The 19485-nt window shown below is 50.0% G+C and overlaps 1 protein-coding gene and 1 pseudogene across 2 annotated transcripts in view; one reads left to right on the top strand and one right to left on the bottom strand.

The window, feature by feature from the left end:
* Window positions 1–18095, bottom strand: part of GATA4 (GATA binding protein 4) — a 39990-nt gene extending 21895 nt beyond the window's left edge. Inside the window, exon 1 of one of the 2 annotated variants that reach the window (XM_006028155.3) lies at window positions 16825–18095. In XM_006028155.3, the coding sequence (XP_006028217.1) occupies window positions 16825–17347 (523 nt within the window). In that variant the 5' untranslated portion in view covers window positions 17348–18095. The remainder of the gene's footprint in view (window positions 1–16824) is intronic. The other variant, XM_006028154.3, reaches the window with a different exon arrangement.
* Window positions 392–564, top strand: LOC112551012 (annotated as a pseudogene).
* Window positions 18096–19485: the final 1390 nt, after the last annotated feature.

Below are 19485 nucleotides of genomic sequence, written 5' to 3'. Positions count from 1 at the left end.
GGGAAATTTAGGCAGCTCCCCTATACTACAGTAGCTTCTGGTACCAAGGGTAAAGGGCTGTAGGTGGTTTGTACCTGATGCAGTTTCCTGAGATCACCTTCTACACACTTTGGGAGCAGTGGGTGTGGAAGGGGAAACATCCCTGCCTTGTTTTTTCCTTTCCAGAGAAACTAAGAGGTGCTAGGAATGAAGTCCACACTACATGACCAACGCCCTATTTGGAAGGCATAGGTAGGTAGGACTGCGCATGGTGCCTACACCTTGGCCTGGCAGATACCACGATGAATCATAGAAACTGAGGGTTGGAAGGGAGCTCAGGAGGTCACATCTAGTCCAGCCCTCTGCTCAAAGCAGGGCAATCCCCAATGGGATGGTTTCGACCCAGGTGGTTTTACTTACCTGGCTGGGGAGATCCCCTTCTTCTCAGCCTTGAATGACTTGATGTTGACCTGTCCCTTGCACTGCGGGCAGGCTGACCCCTGCCAGAGTCTATAATGCCTCCGACGCAAGGATCTCGGCTACACCATTTATGGTGATGGAGGATTGCTCTTGGGCTTTCCCTCTAGCTTGCCCCTTTCATTTTTTTGGTGAGAGGTAAGTGAGACTAAGGGGCGTCAGGCTTTCAGGCTTGAGGCTTGCACATGAGATGCCTGCCATGGATCTGGGTTGTATCTGAAGCCCCAGGTGGATGAGTCTGGGAGGTAGGATAGACACTGGGAGGAGCTCTGCTGATTTGGCCCAAGACACTGAATTTCAAAAAAAAATAAAAATAAAAAAAAAGAGCCCTGGAAAGTTGTGAAGAAGAGCTGAGTACTTTCATAGAAAACAGAAAAATCAGGCTTCATTAGCATAGCCCCACCCACTAAAAAAAAAATCAAGCATAAGCCCTGCTCCTTCAGAGCTGCTCCATGCAGGTTGCAAGCCCTGCATATACCTGCCTGGTAGAGAATGAGGCCTCTACACCGGCACGCACCCTAACTAGCTGCCTGAGTTGTACCGTGCCTTAAGTCCCGGAGTCTGTGTGCATGCAAGGTAAGGGATTTACAGCTCTCTGGGACCATCGGGCATCTACGGTGTTACAGCATCTAAGGGGCCCCGATGGTCGCAGCGTCCTCGGGACTGACTTGACTTGACTCTCAAGCCAGGCCCGCAGTTGCCAACAGCCTGGCGGGACCATCCCGGTGCATCTGACCCTTACCGACTGGGAATGGAGGGACAGAGAGGTTAAGGGACTTGCTCAAGGTCACACAGAGAACCTGCAGCAGAGCCAGGAAAGTGTCTTGGACCCTCTGAGACCCACTGCTGTGCCTCGACCACCACGAAACCCCTGCCAGCTGAGCACTGCCTGTCTCCACGCCTGGCGGGTGTATGGCAGGCCCTGTGTTCACCAGGAGACCCTGGGTATTCTGAACAGGACACAGTCCACAGCACCACGACAGGGGAAAAAGTGGGGAAAGAATCAGAAGAAAAGAAGAGAAAGACCTTTGAACAGGTCAAGCCTTGTAGGGGTGGGCTGGGGAGGAACAGAAAGGACACGAAGAGCCACCAGTGGGCTGTCTCCCTCCCCCAATAGCTTCTCAGCCCCCACAGAAGGCATCCTGATATAATGTCAAGGGACATTATCACCCTACGATTAGATTAGATGCACTAAGGTGGGACCTGTTCCTGCTCCTCTGCAGGGCGGGCTGGAGCAGGAAGATCTGCTAACTCTCCGCCACCCATGTGGGGCTCGGAAAGGATGAGAGTAAATACAAGAAGGGAAGGAGGGAGGAGATGGAAGAGATGGGTAGGAAACGCCCAAAATAACCTCCCAGAATATTATTGTTGGCTCCATTCATGCTGATAGCTGGGTGTTTGAAGTCCCTTGGGGCCCAGTCTCAATTACCCTGTTCCTCCAGTTGAGCAGGCAGGGAGGGGTGGAGGAAGCAGTTCCCAATACTCTTAGGCACATATAGTCCTTATACTGCCTGTCCCTGCCAGGAGTTAGAGCTGCCTCCCATTTGGGCTATTTCCCTCGCCTCGCCCCATGCACAGGGGGTTGGGATCAGGGCTGGCACGCAGCCTGGATGCCAGCTCTGCAACAGCAGGAGAGCCTTTCTGTGCAGGGGGGATATTCTCAGGGGCCTGCCTCTGCCTATTTAACACTGCTTGACACTGCCAGCGGCATAAAGTGACCCTGGTATAATGGAGATTTGGGCCAAGGGTGTCATTTCCCAGGATACGCGGTTGCTGCTATGAGTTTTATTCCTCCCGTGCTCACCTTTGGAACCCAGCTCAGGTCATACACGGATCCTTTGGCATCATAAACTGAGTGCCACGTGATTCACCCTTTTACCCCCTTTCCATACCGGCTCCTGGGTCTCCAAAGCTCCTCCCAGTGTCCCTGGGATCTCTCAGAGAAAGCTGTGACTGCACACCCATCCCCTGAAGCCCATTATCCTTACTAGGATTTCCCCGGGACTGTTCCTGGGACTGAAGCAGTCAAAGCACCATTTATACCCAACTGTATGAAATGGCTTTCCAGCGATGGCTCAGCCCTTCAAAGACAAAGGCACGCGCTTAGCAATGCGCTCAGTGACTAGCCCCAGTAGCGAGATCCCAGTCCCACTGAAGTCAGAGGGAGTTTTTCCACTCATTTTTAGGGGCACGGTGTCACCCAGCTGCTAACTTCAACGGGATAGTGCCTAACATTAAGGATGTGTGTAAATCTTTGCCAAAATGGGATCTCGATACGCCAAACAGCGTCCAAGATCCTTGCACAGCAGGTGTCATAAACAGCGAGATTGATCTTTGTACATATACGTGTATACTTTTTATTTTTTTTTGCACACCCAGGATGCTAGTCTTCACCTGTTATCACAGCGACACTGGCATGATGCAGATTGTACTGGCCTCGCACGTAAAGCGATGTCCCCGTTTCTGACCACCCCTTCCACGGTTGAGACTAAAAGGGGTCCTGATTTGCCTTTCCACTGTTTGCACAGTGTGTTTCCTTACTTGGGTCCCGCTCACCTTAGATAATGGCATGAGCCTGGCCTTTCTCTCAGGTGGTTTCACCTGGCTGGAGCTCAGGCTGGTGGCTTGGGCTGCATACATTTCACAAGGAAGCCTTATGCAAAATGCTTACAAATATACCTATGAATGCCGTCCTTATTGCTCCATGACACACGCTGCTGAGGCTCCAACTTCTGCACTGAGGGTCCCGTTCTGCAACCCTTTAGTCAAACAGCTGCTCTTTGCTCAAGTGAAAAGTCCTATTGACTTTGACAGGAGTAATGACTGCACGATCCCACCTAGCAGTGCACTTACAGAGCCGGATCCTGATCTGGGTTGCACTGGGGAAGCTCTCTTGATGAATCCAGAGCATACACATCTGGATATTTTTTAATCAAATGCTAGCCAAAATATACCATTTGGTCTAATGCTATTCATCATGTCAAATAGGTCAGGTTTGTGCTCCCTTGTCTTGGTACCCCGGAATAGGGATATTAAGCCTCTTTCCTGCCTTATTCATTATTCTGAACGCTCGATCACTTCAGTTCACGGGGATGAGAGGAAGAGACAGACAGAGATTTCCACAGTGACTGATAATGTATTTGAAAAGGTCAATTCAGACTTTGACAAGCACATAGAGCGCAGTCCAAGCCAATAAAACCACAGGTACCAAACTTATCAGGGGAAAATATAACTTGCAGTTTTTCTAACTCAATTGATTGGACTTTTATCTAAAATAACAGGCATTATAAGATAGGAAAAAGCTCGAGATAAGGAACAGAATTGAGTAGTCTTGAATCAGATCAGATTATGGACAGGTTCAAACTCCCACACCTGCCCTAGATGGATCAATGAAAGTTTTTTTTGGCATTGTCCTCCCCGGGTTTGAAACACTGCTAAAGTTGAGTGAACTTTGAGACTTGAGCGTTTATTCTGCGATTATAATTAACCTGCTCACCGGTCACTATTGATTTCGCCTGAATGGATGTGACAAAGTTTGACGGCGTGTTTCAGAAACCTAAACGGATGGGGAGGAAGGAGAGTGAAGAGATTTCTGGAGAGTTCTTGCTCAGGAAAAATTCCCACTGACGGGAGTACGACGGTGGGAGGTGGCAGAGGAAAGACAGGGCCCACTCTGTTAAATGTTAGTCTTCAAGGTGCCACCCCGCCCTGGCTTTTGCCTGGTCAATGATGTAGAGGAATTTCACATGAATGTACCGGGAAGCACAGAAAAGTGTACGGCTGCATCCTCTGTCGAGATAACTCTTTGTAGCCTGCTGGGATCTTGAACTGGCATAAACGGGGGTATCTCTAAATGGGGGAGGCTCTCCATATCTTGTCCAATGCAAGGCAAGGCGAGGGCTGAGTGCTGGATGCACCGGCCAGGCCTGCAGACGAAGGCTTTGTGCTGGGCCAGGGGTTCCTGGGTTAGAGAGGAAAATCTCAGCCCAAATCAGCCTGGAGAGCTGCTGTGGGGCATTGAGAGTGGTGGCACCCATATCTGGTTATGACACCTTTATGCTTTAGCGGTGTGTCCCCAAGACATGCATGGCACTCCCTTCTAGACCTCGATGGAGAACAGCAGACTGTTGGGTGCAGCGTGCCCTCCCGCGCTCCTCTCTCAGTGTGATCAAAACTCGACATACAGAGCCTCACATGCCCGCCACCGACAATCTCCAATGTCGAGGACCCTCCCCAGACCCAAGCACGTGTTCTTGATACAAGCATGGTCATGCATTTACAGCCCTAAACCTTCAGAAGTCATGAGTCCAGCTCCCCAAATTCAGTCAGGGGATGGACCGACTGACCGATTCCTCATCATATCAGGTCCTCTTTACTTCCCTTCTAGGTTTTGTACATTTAGGGATCATATTTTCCAGCTTTATTCCACAAGCTTTAAGGGCTAAACACTTGCTGTTCCTTTCCTGGGGAAAGCAGAGATCCACCCACTGCAAAGGAGCTGGAATTTTTCGGGCAAAGAAATGTGGTCCCAGCAAACCCCAGCTCCAATCTGCTTTTAGACATGGAGGGCGCCTATACATGTGCAGCGACGCTGCTCCGATGCACTGTAATACCAACTCATCAGAGCGGACTCGATTAATCGAGTCTGCTGAAGCGTGGCAATTACAACGGACTCCCGTGTCACATGTATCAGGGTCCCCACGCTGACAAAGAGTAGCGGGGGTGCTTTAACTAAAGCTCATTCGAGCTTTTAGAGCATGTGTATCAACTCCCAGCGAGCCTTAATTTTCCCATTGCAGAAAAGACTGTTTTACCAAATGGCATTGTGGAAGGAGAGTTCAGAGGCCAGGGGGAGATGTGTTTCAAAGGATACGTGGAAACGTACGGGGAGCTGGATGAGACACAGAGAGGCTGGCTGGGATGGCAGGAGGAGCAGGCTCTCAGGCCGGGAGTGATGAGGTACCAATAGGGAAGGGATCTGGCCTGATTTTTGTTCTGGGCTCTGCCTGGTTGCAGCCATACACTGTCTCTTGGCTTCTACGTAGACTGTTAGCCCTTGCAAGCAAAGCCCATCTCCGATCTGTGGCTGTACAGCTCCAAGCACCACAGGCTTCTGGCTCACAACTGGCGCTCCTGCCCATTAAATAAACAGGACCATTACTACTAATAGATTGTGCCAAGGGACTGTGAAGAAGGGGTATGCTGGAAAGGGGAGGGCAGGGAGGAAAAAAAGAGACAGAAAGTCAAAGAGCACACCACAGCATTTTAAGTCATGATTTCTGCTGCTGCACTTCAGGGTATACTCTAATCTCTAATCCTTGAGGATTAAGAGCAAGTGTTCCCTGCAGGTAAATTATTCTGCTGTGCCAGCCTCTGAAACATGTGGAGACCCCTCCTCCGGCTGCTCCAATCCTCCTTTGGACAAGGAGGCTGCGTCCACACGAGCGGGAACGTGCAGCGTCCGGCGCTTCAACGCCTTCTGAGATGCTGCGAAACACTCAGCGCCTGTGGCTGTGTTCACCGCACTGCAAGCAAAATGAGGTACCGAGAAATCCCAGTGTTTTAAAAAAATCGCAAGAAAAAAATAAAAGGTGGCGTGGCACACGTGGCTGCAGTGCGTGCCACCAGAAACTGGAGCCTGGCTGAGCAGAGTCGTGATCCGGCTGTCGGCCAGGCTCTGGGTATCACTGCCCCAGCAGCCCCGGGAGGCCCCCAAGACCCCAGGTAATGCCACATGCCAGAGCGCACATGCAGGGGCATGCTCGGGGACAAGTGGCAGCACCGCTGCTGTTTGTCCCCGGGGAAACGCACATTCCCGTGTGTGGGGATGCACCCGAAGAGCCTTCATTTTCCCTTTGCAGAAAGACTTTTGCCAAACGCAGGCCCGTTCCCCCACCCTGCCAAGTGCTGGGTGGGAGCCGCCCAGATGCACAGCATGCCGATAACAGGGTGGAACATCCTGATCAAATATTGATTGCATGACCCTACGCACTGAAGAAAAAAACCCAGATCCCTTTATGCTGAAGCTGATAAATTTGGGGGCCCCTTGCCAGAAAGCAAGAAAAGTCCCACTGGCATTAGCCTTGGCCTTCACGTGCTGCAATTCAGCTGCGTCAGGGAATCTGTTAATTTTGCAGGGTGGAGAGGAGTGGGGGGTGTTCCCCTGCATCTCACCTTTTTTCCCCTCTCATCCTTGCTAATGGGCCTAGTCTTGTTGCGCCTCTGGCCCACAGCAGATCTCACTTGGATTTCAGTGGAAACACCTCCAGCTCTGAACACGATCTGTCCAGACCGAAGTGCTTTACTACGGGCCCCATCCGGTGCTCCTCACCCAGGCAAAAGAGCAGGGTGAGTATCTCTCGGTAAGAGGAACCCAGTTTTGCATGGCATCGCTGCACGAATTATCATCCCTCTTCACTGCTGGCCCCTGGGTCTGATATGCTGCTTTGCACCAGGCACTTAACAAAGGCAAATAATGATTGTCCAGCCCTCATTTTATAGGTGAAGTAACCGGGGCGCAGAAAGGTAAATTAGTTTCTAGCAACGGAGGTGAGACTTGAACCCAGGTGTGGCAATTCCCAGTCTAGCCATCGGGTGACACACCTTGAGCCCATGCTCAATGCACCGCACTTTATAACAAAGACCTAAACTGTGTTCCTACACTCTTATGCTCTTGCTTATAAAGGACAAGCATTTTAGTTGTCCTTACAGTTAACGAACCTCAGCCTACATGTATACGGCCTGAAGAAGGGCCCTCCATGCTTAGCTTGCCCAACAGCTCTCCCAACTATAAGGCTGGTCCAGTAAAATACATCACAAAAAAATCCTTGCCTCTCCTACATTTCCTGGACTATCAAAGTTTCAACAATACAAAAATAACCAGCCATTCCAGGGCCTGATAGCAGTCCCCAACAGGGACCCGGTTTTCAGTGGAGAGGGCTGCTCAGGACTTCCTGGAAAATGTGGAGGATCCCTTTAAAGTCCGGCTCTCAGAAATCACGGCACCATCTTTTGAAAGCAGAGTCTCGCCTTTTCACATCGGTCCCAGCGCCCGTTCCTGCTTCCAGCGTATTAACATTACCGCGGCAGTACGGGGCCCGTGCCGTTCGGTGCAAGGGAGACAGCAGCAGAGACGAATGCCTGACTCCATAAGTAACTTAACACAGAATTCAACTATGTGAATGCCTTCAACGTCTGGATGGTCGGATGGTTTCACAACTGAGAGACGCCACTGCTGCAAACCCTGCTTTAAGATCAAAGCATTCAAATCATAAGGTTGACAAAGTTCTTTGGGCGAATAGGATATTTTTTATTAGACCAACTTACGGAGTTGGAAAAAAATCATAAGGTTCGCATGTTCCAAGCCGGCTGCGGGACTGCGGGGGGGGATCAGCGTTGCAAATCTCAAACCCGGATCTCCTCGACTGGAAGGCATATTAATGCTTCCGGGACCCAGCCTGAGCCAGGTGTTTTCTGCACACGGCAAGCCCACGTGGCCAAGCCGAACAGAACGAAATAATAATAACGGAAGGAACCGACTGTTTCAGAAAACACGGCACGACGGAAATGTCAGCACTGCAGCAAGTCTGTTCTGCGGTGGTCATTTATAATCCAAGGGGCTAATCCTCCTAGGAGAGGAGACAAGTCATTCCCACTGGCTTTGCTGGGGTGACAGAGTCCCTGCAATGCTGTTCTCCTACATGCAAATGTCAATTCACGGCGGTTACACTGAGCAGGGCCCTCACAAATGTCCGAAACGTCTCCCCACCGAGTGGAGGTCGCAGGGCGAGTGCTAATCGCAGCAGTGGGAGGAATTTCAAGGGGGGGCGGACAATGCTTCATGTTAATTGCTGCTATTTCTGAGACGTGAGTGCGCCGCCTGCACCTCTGCAGCAAACTTCTTTATTTTTTTATTTTTTAATCACAGGCCCTTGTCAAATCCACACGCAGATAAATATTTTTAATGGGCCGCTTGCGGCCGGACGGACGTACAGTTACAAATGGCCAACCCGACTTATCGCACAATAAGGATCTATTCATAGAAAGGGCAGCATCGATTTAATTTTGCCTGGAAGAAAACGCTGACTCCCAACCCGATCGCTGCCAGGTCGCTTGGTTCCAACCAGACGCGGTGCGCATAAAAAAGCCCAGACGCAACCTTCCCTGACAGATTACTTGTCATTTTTTAATATTTAAAAATGGAGAAGGAACTCTGTGTATGCTTTTTTTTTTTTTAAATCACTTTGGTCCAAACTTTTTTTCCTTTGGTATTTAAGCGAGATCCAGCAACCGCACGGAGAAGTACAGAGGCCTTCCCCCAGGGGAATCAGAGGGTGAATTGACTCCGACTGGGTCTGCTTTGAGACCTTTGCCTATATCAGTAGTGGCCTTAGGGGAGAGCAAACTGGGGGCCCACCCACAGCCCCACACTTTAAGGGCCCCAACATTTTGAACCTAGAATGAAACTAGAATATAGCTCAATGTTAAAAAAAAAAAACCTCTTTGTATTCTCAACATTGTATTAAAATATTTTCACTGCAGTTTCATGGAGAGGGCAAAGTGAAATTGAGCTCGAAAATGTCCGACGTGCTTACAGGTCATCAAAATTAAGTCTCTAAGGGGCCCCAAATGACTGGCTTGCCCAGGGCCCCAGCAACCCTAAGGCCACCACTGCCTATATAGCTATACTGGTGTACGTCCTAGCAAAGCCTTCTTGGCAGGGACACAGCATCTCCCAGCTAAGTTGCATGCCTGCTGCTATCTTCCACCCCAGCCCCACAAGGGAAAGTGGCAAAAGCCCTGTCTCGCCAGTCGGAGCCTGTTGCAGGCACAGCCCTGTCGGCCAAGGAGCACCCCTCTTCGAGATCCTGGCCAAACAGCAGCACCGACAGAAATCTGCCGTACAGACCTCAACCTGGCGAACGGCGCAAGCAAATCTAAAGCCCATATCTGTCAGCCTCGAGGACCTGGCTCTCTTGCCAAGCGCACCAACGACATCGGGGGCAGAAGACGGCTATACCCCTAATTCATTTTCTAACAGCCTAAGCGCCAGATGCTAACCACCCCGCTCCACAGTGACCTCTCAGCCTCCCAGTGCCTGTACGTACGAAGGGAAACCCAAAATAAGGGGTGCAACCAAAGCATTCCCGCGGGAGATTCCTAATGCGATGGGATTCCTTCCCCCGGCACAGCTACCCCGCTTGGACCCCCCAGCAACACCTCTGCCTTGCTGACATGACTCACTCCCAGCCACGAAACTGCAGCGATACCAGACCGAGGTGGAATGCAGGGAACTCCAGGGCTAAAGCAAAGGCCACCCAGTGAAATGAGGAGCCTTTGAGAGCTGTAGTTTCACGTTCTTGTCCAGCCCGAGCTGCTCTCACGGCCACTGGAATTCTCCTTGCATGCAGACGGCAGGATGCAATTGCAAGGGGGGCCTGAGTCTGCCATCAGAGCCGGCCGAGGCGGCCAGCTCCGTGCTGGCCAATCTGATTTTTTAATTTTTTATTGGTCTCTTCATTTTTAATAAGTCCCGTTTCTAATGCAACAGGCCCCACTGGAGTCTGTGGACGCTACTGCAGTCTTGCAGTTCTTCTTTTTAGAGTGGTTCTTTTTTTAATCGGTGCATTTTCAGCTGAACGCTGCCGATTTAAAAAGGCTCCTGCTTTCGCAATGATCAAACCCCCAGATATTTTGCCATTGAGAACGGAGTATTCCCTCTTTCAAGGGACAAAGCGTGAAAGCTTTCCTTGCCATCGCTCTTTATCCTCCAGAGTTGCATTTGCATCGTTAAATGCTCACCCACGGGCCAGCCCTGAATTCACCAACACGAGCGCATGCACTTTTCATCCTAGTGAAGACGTGTCCAAGGGCTTAGAAATACGTCCGGCTCAAGCGTTCGTGTCAAGTCTACAAGAAGGCCTGTGCCCCCCATTATGCCAATTTTGCAGACACTATCTTTGGGTTGCCTGCAGGCTCCCAAATGCAGGCTATCATCCTGCCAGCTTTTTTGTGTGTGTGTGTGTATGTGTGTGTGTGTGTGTGTGTGTGTGTGTGTGTGTGTGTGTGTGTGTGTGTGTGGCAGGGGGGTGGCATCCTGTTTGCTTGGAATAAAACCCTGGCCCCAATGCCGTGAATGAGAAAATCCCCTCTGACTTCAACCAAACCAGGATTTACCCAGCCTCCAGGAGTGCATTGGGAACATCCCCTCGGGTAAATAACCCCCGATTAACCGTAACGTGTTCAGAGAACTTTATCCTCTTTGCTCCACAAAGGTGGCAAACATCCAAACCCGTAGTCACTTCGCAGAGATCAACGCTTTTTAAAGTCTTTCACTATTATTATATTAGTAAGCCTGTGGATGGGGAGAGAGAATTTTAAGGCATTAGATGAATTTTACGGTATTACAGACAGACCCCTTTTCTTAAGATTGCAATGTTTTCTCTAAGCAATTCAAGAAATGCACAGTGAGAATGTACTAATTGCAGCGGTGCAGAGGCAGTATTTTAGCTGACGTGTTATTAGCAGCATTTCTGCATGTCATTGTTTTCCTTCATTTGCTTAAAATGTCAGCTCGTTTAAAGCCAGCGAGATGCCCCAGCTTTGGGGATTTTACGGGGGAAACAAAAGCTCGTGTATCTGAGCCACAGACTGCTTTTGCTGGGAGTCCTGAGTCTTGTTTCAGGTGTCTGCTGAGCCAGTTTTACCATGATGTCACTGCACCGATGGCAGCGGAGTCACACTGGCGCAAGGCTGGCACCATGGCTCGTTTCAACAGGAGTGCCCTCTTCGGTGTCTACCAGGCCAGGGGTGGCCCCCTGAAGCTAGCAATTCCCACTCAGATAAACCATCCCAGCGGGGGCTGTCTCGCAGCTTTTTTTTTTTTTGGTGAGGCCTAGGATGTGAAGACAATTTAGGCTGGGAATTAGAAAGAGGTCACTAACCAGCAGAGGTTTGGGGGGCCTGGATGGCTCTAAAATAGAGTCGAATGCACTTCCGAAGGGCCCGGCACAGCCTGTTTGCCTGTGATAACTGAGGACTGGACTTGACTCAGAAAACGAGCCACCTCTATGCCCCGGGATGCGAGTTAAATATTGCAGGGCTGACTTTTAAGGTGGGCACCGCACGTATGTAACGTGTGACGAGAAAGAAAGAGGTGTACACCCATGAAAGTCAATGTGCATGGAGGCATTTGATACACTCCAGGAAATCTTTTTTTCAATATACTTTTCTGCCTTGTCCATATAATTAAAGGTAATGTTCGTTCTTGTTTTCACAAGCCGTTCACACACAGAGGTCACCTCTCTGGACGTGCGGGAAACCTCGGTGCTTCTTGCAGCAGCAAAAAGACTTCAGAGTCACACAGACGTCAACCAGGGGATGCTACAGGGCAAATATCTGCCCATATCCCTGCTTGGAAAGCTTCTGATCTGCCCCAACATCTCTGAGCAGCAACAGAGGAGATGGTTTCCTACAAAGCGGATGGTTTCTGCTCCGGGCTTTGATCTTTCCAGATACGGCTGCTGTGCTGCAAAGCTGCCGTGCAGACAACCTCCTGCCTTGCCTTCTTCTGCGGTTTGCAGTGGGGGAAAAATAATCCCATGAATGGCCGACAAAGCCTTCCATGATAAGCCCCCAGCAAAATCAAGGAGCCCAATTCTCCTTTAGGTTACTATAAACAGCTGCAAGGAACTGAACCGGCATCAGTGAAAGGAGAATGAGTAGCTCAAGGGGGTTGCATGGGAGGTAAAATAAGATTAGATCTAACCCACTGTCTTTATGGTGCATGGACTGAGCAAGCCTCTCCCTTCCTCAGCCTGGATCCTGGAGGCTAGACTTCAACCCATTTCTCCCTCCCTCTTAGGGGATGTGGATTCACCTGGCCTGGCGGGTTACATGGCTCTGCTAATTTTGGAGGAGCTTTCAAGATGCTCAAGAAGAGGAGATGGCTTTTGGCTGTGGCAGGCGAGGAAAGCAGACGGTGACCATGAAAAGCAGACTTTAAAGCCAGTTCTTTTCACGCATCATTAAGGCAGGAATTCATTAAAACATCATCAAAACAAATGCTTGGATCAAGTTCATGCCCAGACAGCCCCAAACCTCCCATTCAGGGTATGATAATAATGCTCAGAGATTTGTATCCCAAGAGAGGGTGAACAAGGCACTTCGGGATTATGCTGGGGAAAATTTGCAGGCGGGTCCAAGTGAATGATGAGCCTCGATCCAACTGGGATCCTAAAGCACTAACAGCACTTTGGAAAAATCTGTCCATTGCTCTGCCCCGGACTCCCTAGTGCTTAAGCCAGTGTAGGAGCAACACACTGTATAAACCTAAAAAAAAGATTGTTTTTTTTGCAATTCTTTAGTCTAATAAAAGGTATCATCTCCGAGCCAAGAGGTCTAGAGTTCTGCATTTCTTTTTAAACCTAACGCACAAATATAATGTAACAACAGTCCTACCGAGCCAATTGCTCCAGAAAACGGACTTTGGTGGAAATAACAAGCAAGTAAGAATGGCAGGACAGAGCTCCTGGTGCCTGCATGAGTTTTGTGGCTCAGGGAAGCCGGTAGCAGTTAATAATAATGATAATAAGGATAACAATAATAAGGATGATACTACTACTACCAATAATAATTTGTATTCAAGTCATACCAGATCTGCTACAAACTGCTCCGTGCCTAGAGCAGACACTGATCTTTCCACTGAAATATATTTTAACCAAAGCGTGTGCGGTTCTCCGTCAAACAGTAAATGACACTTTCCAGGGGAACAATTTAATCCCATTTCACACAACACGGCGCGTAATTTCTTGCCTCCTCCCACCCCACCTTCTTTCCTGAAATAATTCAATTTTTTCATCCAGGCTTTCTCCCCAGGAAGCCAGCCAGCAAAGACCCCCCTTCTTTGCTTGTTAACTGCTGTCCTACAACTTTTGCGTGGTTCATACCAACACTTGGAAAAGTACAGTCACTACAAAGTATCCCCTTAGGTTAGAAAAGCCCGGGGCTGGAAGTGATCTTTGTTCCCATTTAAATACTGATGGGCGAGTCCTGCAGGCAAAATTCCCTTGGAATACAATGGGCATGACGAGCAAAGAGGAAGATTTGCACCCGAAATAACCTGATCTCACGCAGTTGCACTTAAAAGGATCCCTGGGCTTTAATACCGCATTTACAGTTGTCACACCCAGCTCCTAGGCACAGTTTCAATGTCTGCGACTTCATTATTTTCCCCTGCATTTTAAAAACCGGAGACCCCAGACCCTGCAAGCAGATCCAAACAGACTGACTCCAAAATACGTGGGGAGGCCCTGCATCGCGGCCTCAGGGGTTTGATCTCAGACCTAGAACTAAATCTCAGACCCAGTCGCTCCACCTCTGCTCTTCTCTCCACTGCTGCATGCCAACGATTTATTATTTCGATTTGCCCGGTTGGCTTAATAATATGCCTGGCATTGCATACAACACAACCGGGAACACAACCTCTGCTCTGCAAGCTTCAAATCACAGCCAGGGACTTTCAAACACTGTTTCGGGGGCGAATGCCGGAGTCATTAAAATCCTGATAGCAAAAACTCTGCACTGTATTAAGTCAGAGAAAGGATCAGGCCCGAAAAGACACAAAAGGCCGTTGGGTGAGAAATGAAGAGGAAGGAAGGGTGTTGGGGAAATCACAGACTTCGATTTTGTTTTTACATTTAAAATTATTAAGAACCCCCTAATTATGGTCACTGCAAAGGGTTGTGTTTTTTTTTAAGGTAAGGTCTACAAAATAATCCTCTTTTCATGCACAGAGGAATATTTAACAGCTCTGGGGCTTGTTACACCGCCTGTCTTGACCATCCTGCTGGTAACACAAGGCAGGGGCAAGCTTTGTCCTTAAAATAATGCCCGGTATTTTATTAAACAACTCTGTGTCCACCACAAAAAAAGCCTGAAAGAGCTGGAAAGCCAGGATCTCCCCCGCAGGACCAGCTTTTTATTTGTGCAAGTTTTCAAGGAGAAGAAAAAAGTTGCAGAAAATCCGACTGGGCACGGGGGGAAAAATTGTGCTCCTGGTGGAGGTTAAACACTCTTATCTTCAAACACGTTGTGGACAAATTTGAGTCATTTTTCTTTGTACTGCATTTTATTTTTAACTACACCTCCGAGGCTAAACAAATACCACCAGAGAGGGAACATGGAGAACAAACAGGATTCAAGAGATTATAACCTGGGGATTACATACGGGACTCACTTCTTTTCCTTTCCCACAGGACGGCTTTCCTCTCCACCATCTTGCCTCAAGAGAAAAGTGCAACTTTTTTTTAGCCTCTTGGTTTTTTTTTTTAAATCCTTTCAAATACATTTCTGAAATAAATGACCTGATTTTTTTGAAAGCCTTTCGGTCTGGCAGCTCAATGAAAGTGAGATGGCTAGCCCAACGCCTTGGAAAAATTAGGGCACTGATTTAAAAGAATGACATGACTTTAGAGGTCCTTTTCTGTCCCTCCCTTCACTTTTCTCTCTGGTCAAACTTGGCCCTACTAATAACCACAATGTCCCTCCAGTATCAGCTTTGGAAACGAAATGCATGCATTTCACCCGGCTCGCAAGCTACGTGCCCGGACCCTCGTGGCAATTCGAGGGGCTTCAGGGACTGAGCACGTTCACTATTTCACCCAGCGGAGCCCTGTCCTGGATTTGCTCCCAAAGCACTTCACCCTACATACAGAGACCCCCACCTGTGGTTGTAAACCGAGGCTGAACCTGCTTCTTCCCCAGACCTAAGGAAGAGCATTTGGGGCCCGAAAATACCTTTTCCAACTACCCAGTCGGTCCAATAAAGGCTCCTGCCAAACCAGCCGGGCTGTTTGTACAGCCACAACAGCATTTACACGCCTTGCTCCGTTTAGCTTTTTCCAGAGACGGCAAGCACCTAAATCAATGCATCTCAACTTTTTTAGGCACAAGGGCCCCCTTGTTAGATTCAAGCTCCCCCTCCTTAAACTTAAGACACCCCTCAGAAAACACCAGCTCTTAAGTTTTCACTCCATTTCTGACTATGGAAAAATAACACGGCAATTTTTCTGTTGCAAAGAATTCAAAAAACCCTAACTGGGCAGAGGGTTGTTTTTTTTTTCTTTTTACACTCTTTTTTTATCCTCTGCACTATTTGGAAATCATTGGGTTCCTCTTGTGAATCACGTGTGCACGCCTAGGTGTGCTAACCCCTGAAAGGATCTCAAGGCACCCGCGGCATCCTGGTGAAGAATCACCAGCATGTGCACCCTGGTGCATCTCGGCCTTGCCATCAATGCCCGACGGCTCTTATTTGAAACAACGGCACACCGGCGCAAACATGGTTGCAAGCCCAGGGCTCTGTGTTTCGCTAGGCAGCCCCCTGCCTAGTGAGATCTCGTTCTTCTAGTTCCCAAGAACAACCCCTGCCATAAAGAAAATGTTCCAGACCCCACTGCAGCGCTCCAAGGACCTCGACGCTCAAGGACCTCGGCGCGCCAACGACCTCCGATCCCTCAAAAAAAAAGGGAATGGACAAATTCTTGGAGGAAAGGGGCATCAGTGGCTATTGAGTGCAGGAGTTAAAGGGACAGCTTCTGAACCAGAACTTCCTAGACCTGAAATGCTGAAGGCTGCAAGTGAGAGAGGAACAGGGAATTTTGATCCTGCTCATACCCTGCTCACTCTCCCTTTCAGCCTCCGCTCTCTGCTGCTGTGCGACACAGGCCTATTGGATGCATTTCAGAAACACAGGCTTTACACCCACAAAGCAACTATTAGCCGCCCTGGTTATTTGAGCGGGATATTGGGTATGCATCTGCTGAGTCTGGGGGTCAACAGAAGAGAAAACAGGATGGGTGAAGGTCCAAGGTTCAAAATAAGTGCACCAAAGGAGGGACATGGAGCAGACCACACTGGCCAGTGCCCACTGGCCCTTGAATGAGTCCCAGGAGCCAGTGGACACTGGCCAGTGAAACTCGGCCCGGACATGTGAGTGGACTAGGAACATAAAAGTGATCCAATGGTCCCTGGGGGTCGCCGTGGCCAGACCCTCCTTCCTGGTCAGATAAATGGCAAGCTTGGCTAGGGCCAGGAGGAGGCTGACCAGGAGGTCCTGGGGACCTGGTGGGCACCATGGACTGTGTGACACAGGAGACCAGGCAAGACAGACTTACGGTCTGACCCGGTCCATAGCCAGTCTTATGGACTCCTCCACACAGCTCTGCCTGCCCCGGCTAGCTTGGATACCTTGGATGCCCAAGTGCCCAGGAGGCAACTGATGCCCCTGATGGCAGGGAAGAGGCTGAGCCCTTGCAGTCAAGGAGGGGACAGATGCCCCTGGCAGGGGGAAGCCAGGATGGGGCTTACCTATGTTGGCGTGCCTTGTGGCCCCTGGCGCAGCACGACTCTGGAGACTGTGTAGCCCGGAGCTGTCGAAGGGCGTCGTTGTCCATGTGCTGCCCATCTCGGGGCTCACGTAGGCCGGGTAAGGGCCAGCGTAGGAGCCGCCAAAGCCCCGGCTGTACTGCTCCCTGGTGCCGGCCGAGAGGCTCAGCGGGCTGCTGTAAGCAGCAGCAGAGGCAGAGGAGGCCAGCGGGGCGCTGCTGGAGAAAGGGAAGCGGGAAGAGGCGGGCGGCGGGTGCGATGAGCCGGGGTTGTAGGCAGTGCCGTCGGGCGCAGGTTGAGTCCAGAGAGAGGGGCCGGAGCCCGGGCTGCCCGGCTGCGAGGAACTGCTGCCCTGCAGGTAGGGCAGGGCGGGCAACACAGGCGGCACCCGCGGGCTGGGCACGTAGACGGGCGAGGCGGCGGCAGCGCTGTGCATGAAGCCGGCCGCCCCGTCGTAAGCCCCCGTGGGGCCGTGGTTGGCCGCCATGGCCAGGCTCTGGTACATGGCTGCGGCTCCCTGTGGCTCTCCTCGTGGCTCAGCGGCTGCAGTGTGGCCCCATGTGGCCAAGAGGCCTGTCCAGTCCTGTCCTGTCGGTCCGTCCGTCCGTCTGTCCGTCCGCACCCACCTGCGGGAGAGGAAAGTGGGTCAGGCCCGGGCAAAGAGGGGAGAACTGCGATTGAGCCCACAATGGAAAGGGGCAGGAGATGTGCGTGCACACACATGCACGCATATCCCCATACACACACACAAATACATAAACACACCCCAATGTGTGCACACACAGATGCGCGCACATCCCTGAGCCCAGGCATACACACTCATGCATTTCCGCACACACACGTCTTCATGCATGCACACACATATACACCCCCTCTCCATACATGTGCACACACATCCCTGTCTGCATATACATATGCATGAACACACACATTTGCTTGCACACACATCCCCAGGCACACATGCATACACACACATATCCCCCTCCACGTACATGCATTCACATCCATGCACCCTCCTGCACCGATATACACTTATTCACACACCCATGCAGATCCCCATGCACACAACCACACACACACAGACACACATGACTACATGCACACACTAGTGCATGGACACACACATCCCCAGGGCGCACATGCACACACACAGAGCACATTTCAATTCACACACATGCCTCCCCCCAGGCAGACCAGAACACACATCCCCACATTTATACAGATGCAGCCTTGCGTGCAGACAGGCACCCCCCCCATGCACATGGATTCACACCCACCCCCTTGCACACAAGAACACAGTCCCACCCCCACACCACCACATTCAGATCCTTTTATTTCCCTGTGTGCACACACATTCACACACACACACACACACACATACACGCAAATGCACACACACATATGCGCACACTCACGTACACATGCTTGCAGATACACACATATGCACACACATGCAGACACACATATGCACACACTCACATACACATGCACACAGATACATGCATATGCACACCCATATACATAAGCATGCACAGATACACACAGATATGCACACTCATGTACACATGTTTGCACACATACACACACATGCACACACTCACATACAGATGCACACGCACAGACACACACATATGCACACGCTCATGTACATGTGCATGCGCGCAGATATACACACATGAACACGCACAGGCACATGCCCACACACATACACACTCCTGTCCCTTGCATGCACGGACACACACGAGGTCTGGACAGGGGTTAGCCCCGACCCTAGGTCCATCGCGGTTCCCAGGAGGAAACAGGGAGCTTTACCAAAAAAATTAATTAAAAAGTAGCCTGAGGCCAAGGGAAAAAAAAGGGCCCGATCCCGGCCAAGAGGCTCCGCGTGCCCCGGCTCCACCGGGTAGCTCTGCACAAGCTTCCCCCGTTCAAAAGGATTTGGGGGAAACCCGCTGCGATTTGCAGCCTGCTCGTTTGATCGCTTTCACTCTTCCGAAGCCGAGGGCGGCTCTGCCCCGGGAAGCCAAGCGCCGCCCGGCAGCGGAACCAGACCAGTCCCGGGCCCCGGGCGGAGGAAGGAGCCGCGGGCAGCGGAGCCGCGCTCGGGGCAGGCCGATCCGCGCCGGCGGCCTCGGGGTCCCTGCCAGCCCCTTCTCCTCGGCTCGGATTGCACGGCGTTCACTGCATTCATTACATTATTCTGCATCATAGTTCATTGCATATCTATATTATATTATATTATATTATATTATATTATATTATATTATATTATATTAATCCTGCCTCAGGCAGGGGGTTGGACTAGATGATCTGGAGGTCCTTTCCAATCCCACTTTTCTAGGATTCTGCATTATTAGTAATAGACATTTGATTATATTCGTTGTCTGATGTTATATTATACGAATTATATTAGTGAGATAGTATATCATATTCATTTTATCATATCATATTATATTATCATATTATATTATCATATTCATTTCATTTAATTATATTATGTTCTACCAATGCTATTCATTATATTCATCCTATCTATTCCGTTGTATTAACAGGCGAAAGATTTGTGCGATCTGAAGAGAAACCAATGTATTACATTGTATTACACTGAATTATATTATATTATATTATATTATATTATATTAT

The sequence above is a fragment of the Alligator sinensis genome, unplaced genomic scaffold (assembly GCF_000455745.1).
Source record: "Alligator sinensis unplaced genomic scaffold, ASM45574v1 scaffold393_1, whole genome shotgun sequence".
NCBI lineage: Eukaryota > Metazoa > Chordata > Crocodylia > Alligatoridae > Alligator > Alligator sinensis.
This window is presented reverse-complemented; position numbering and strand designations above follow the sequence as displayed.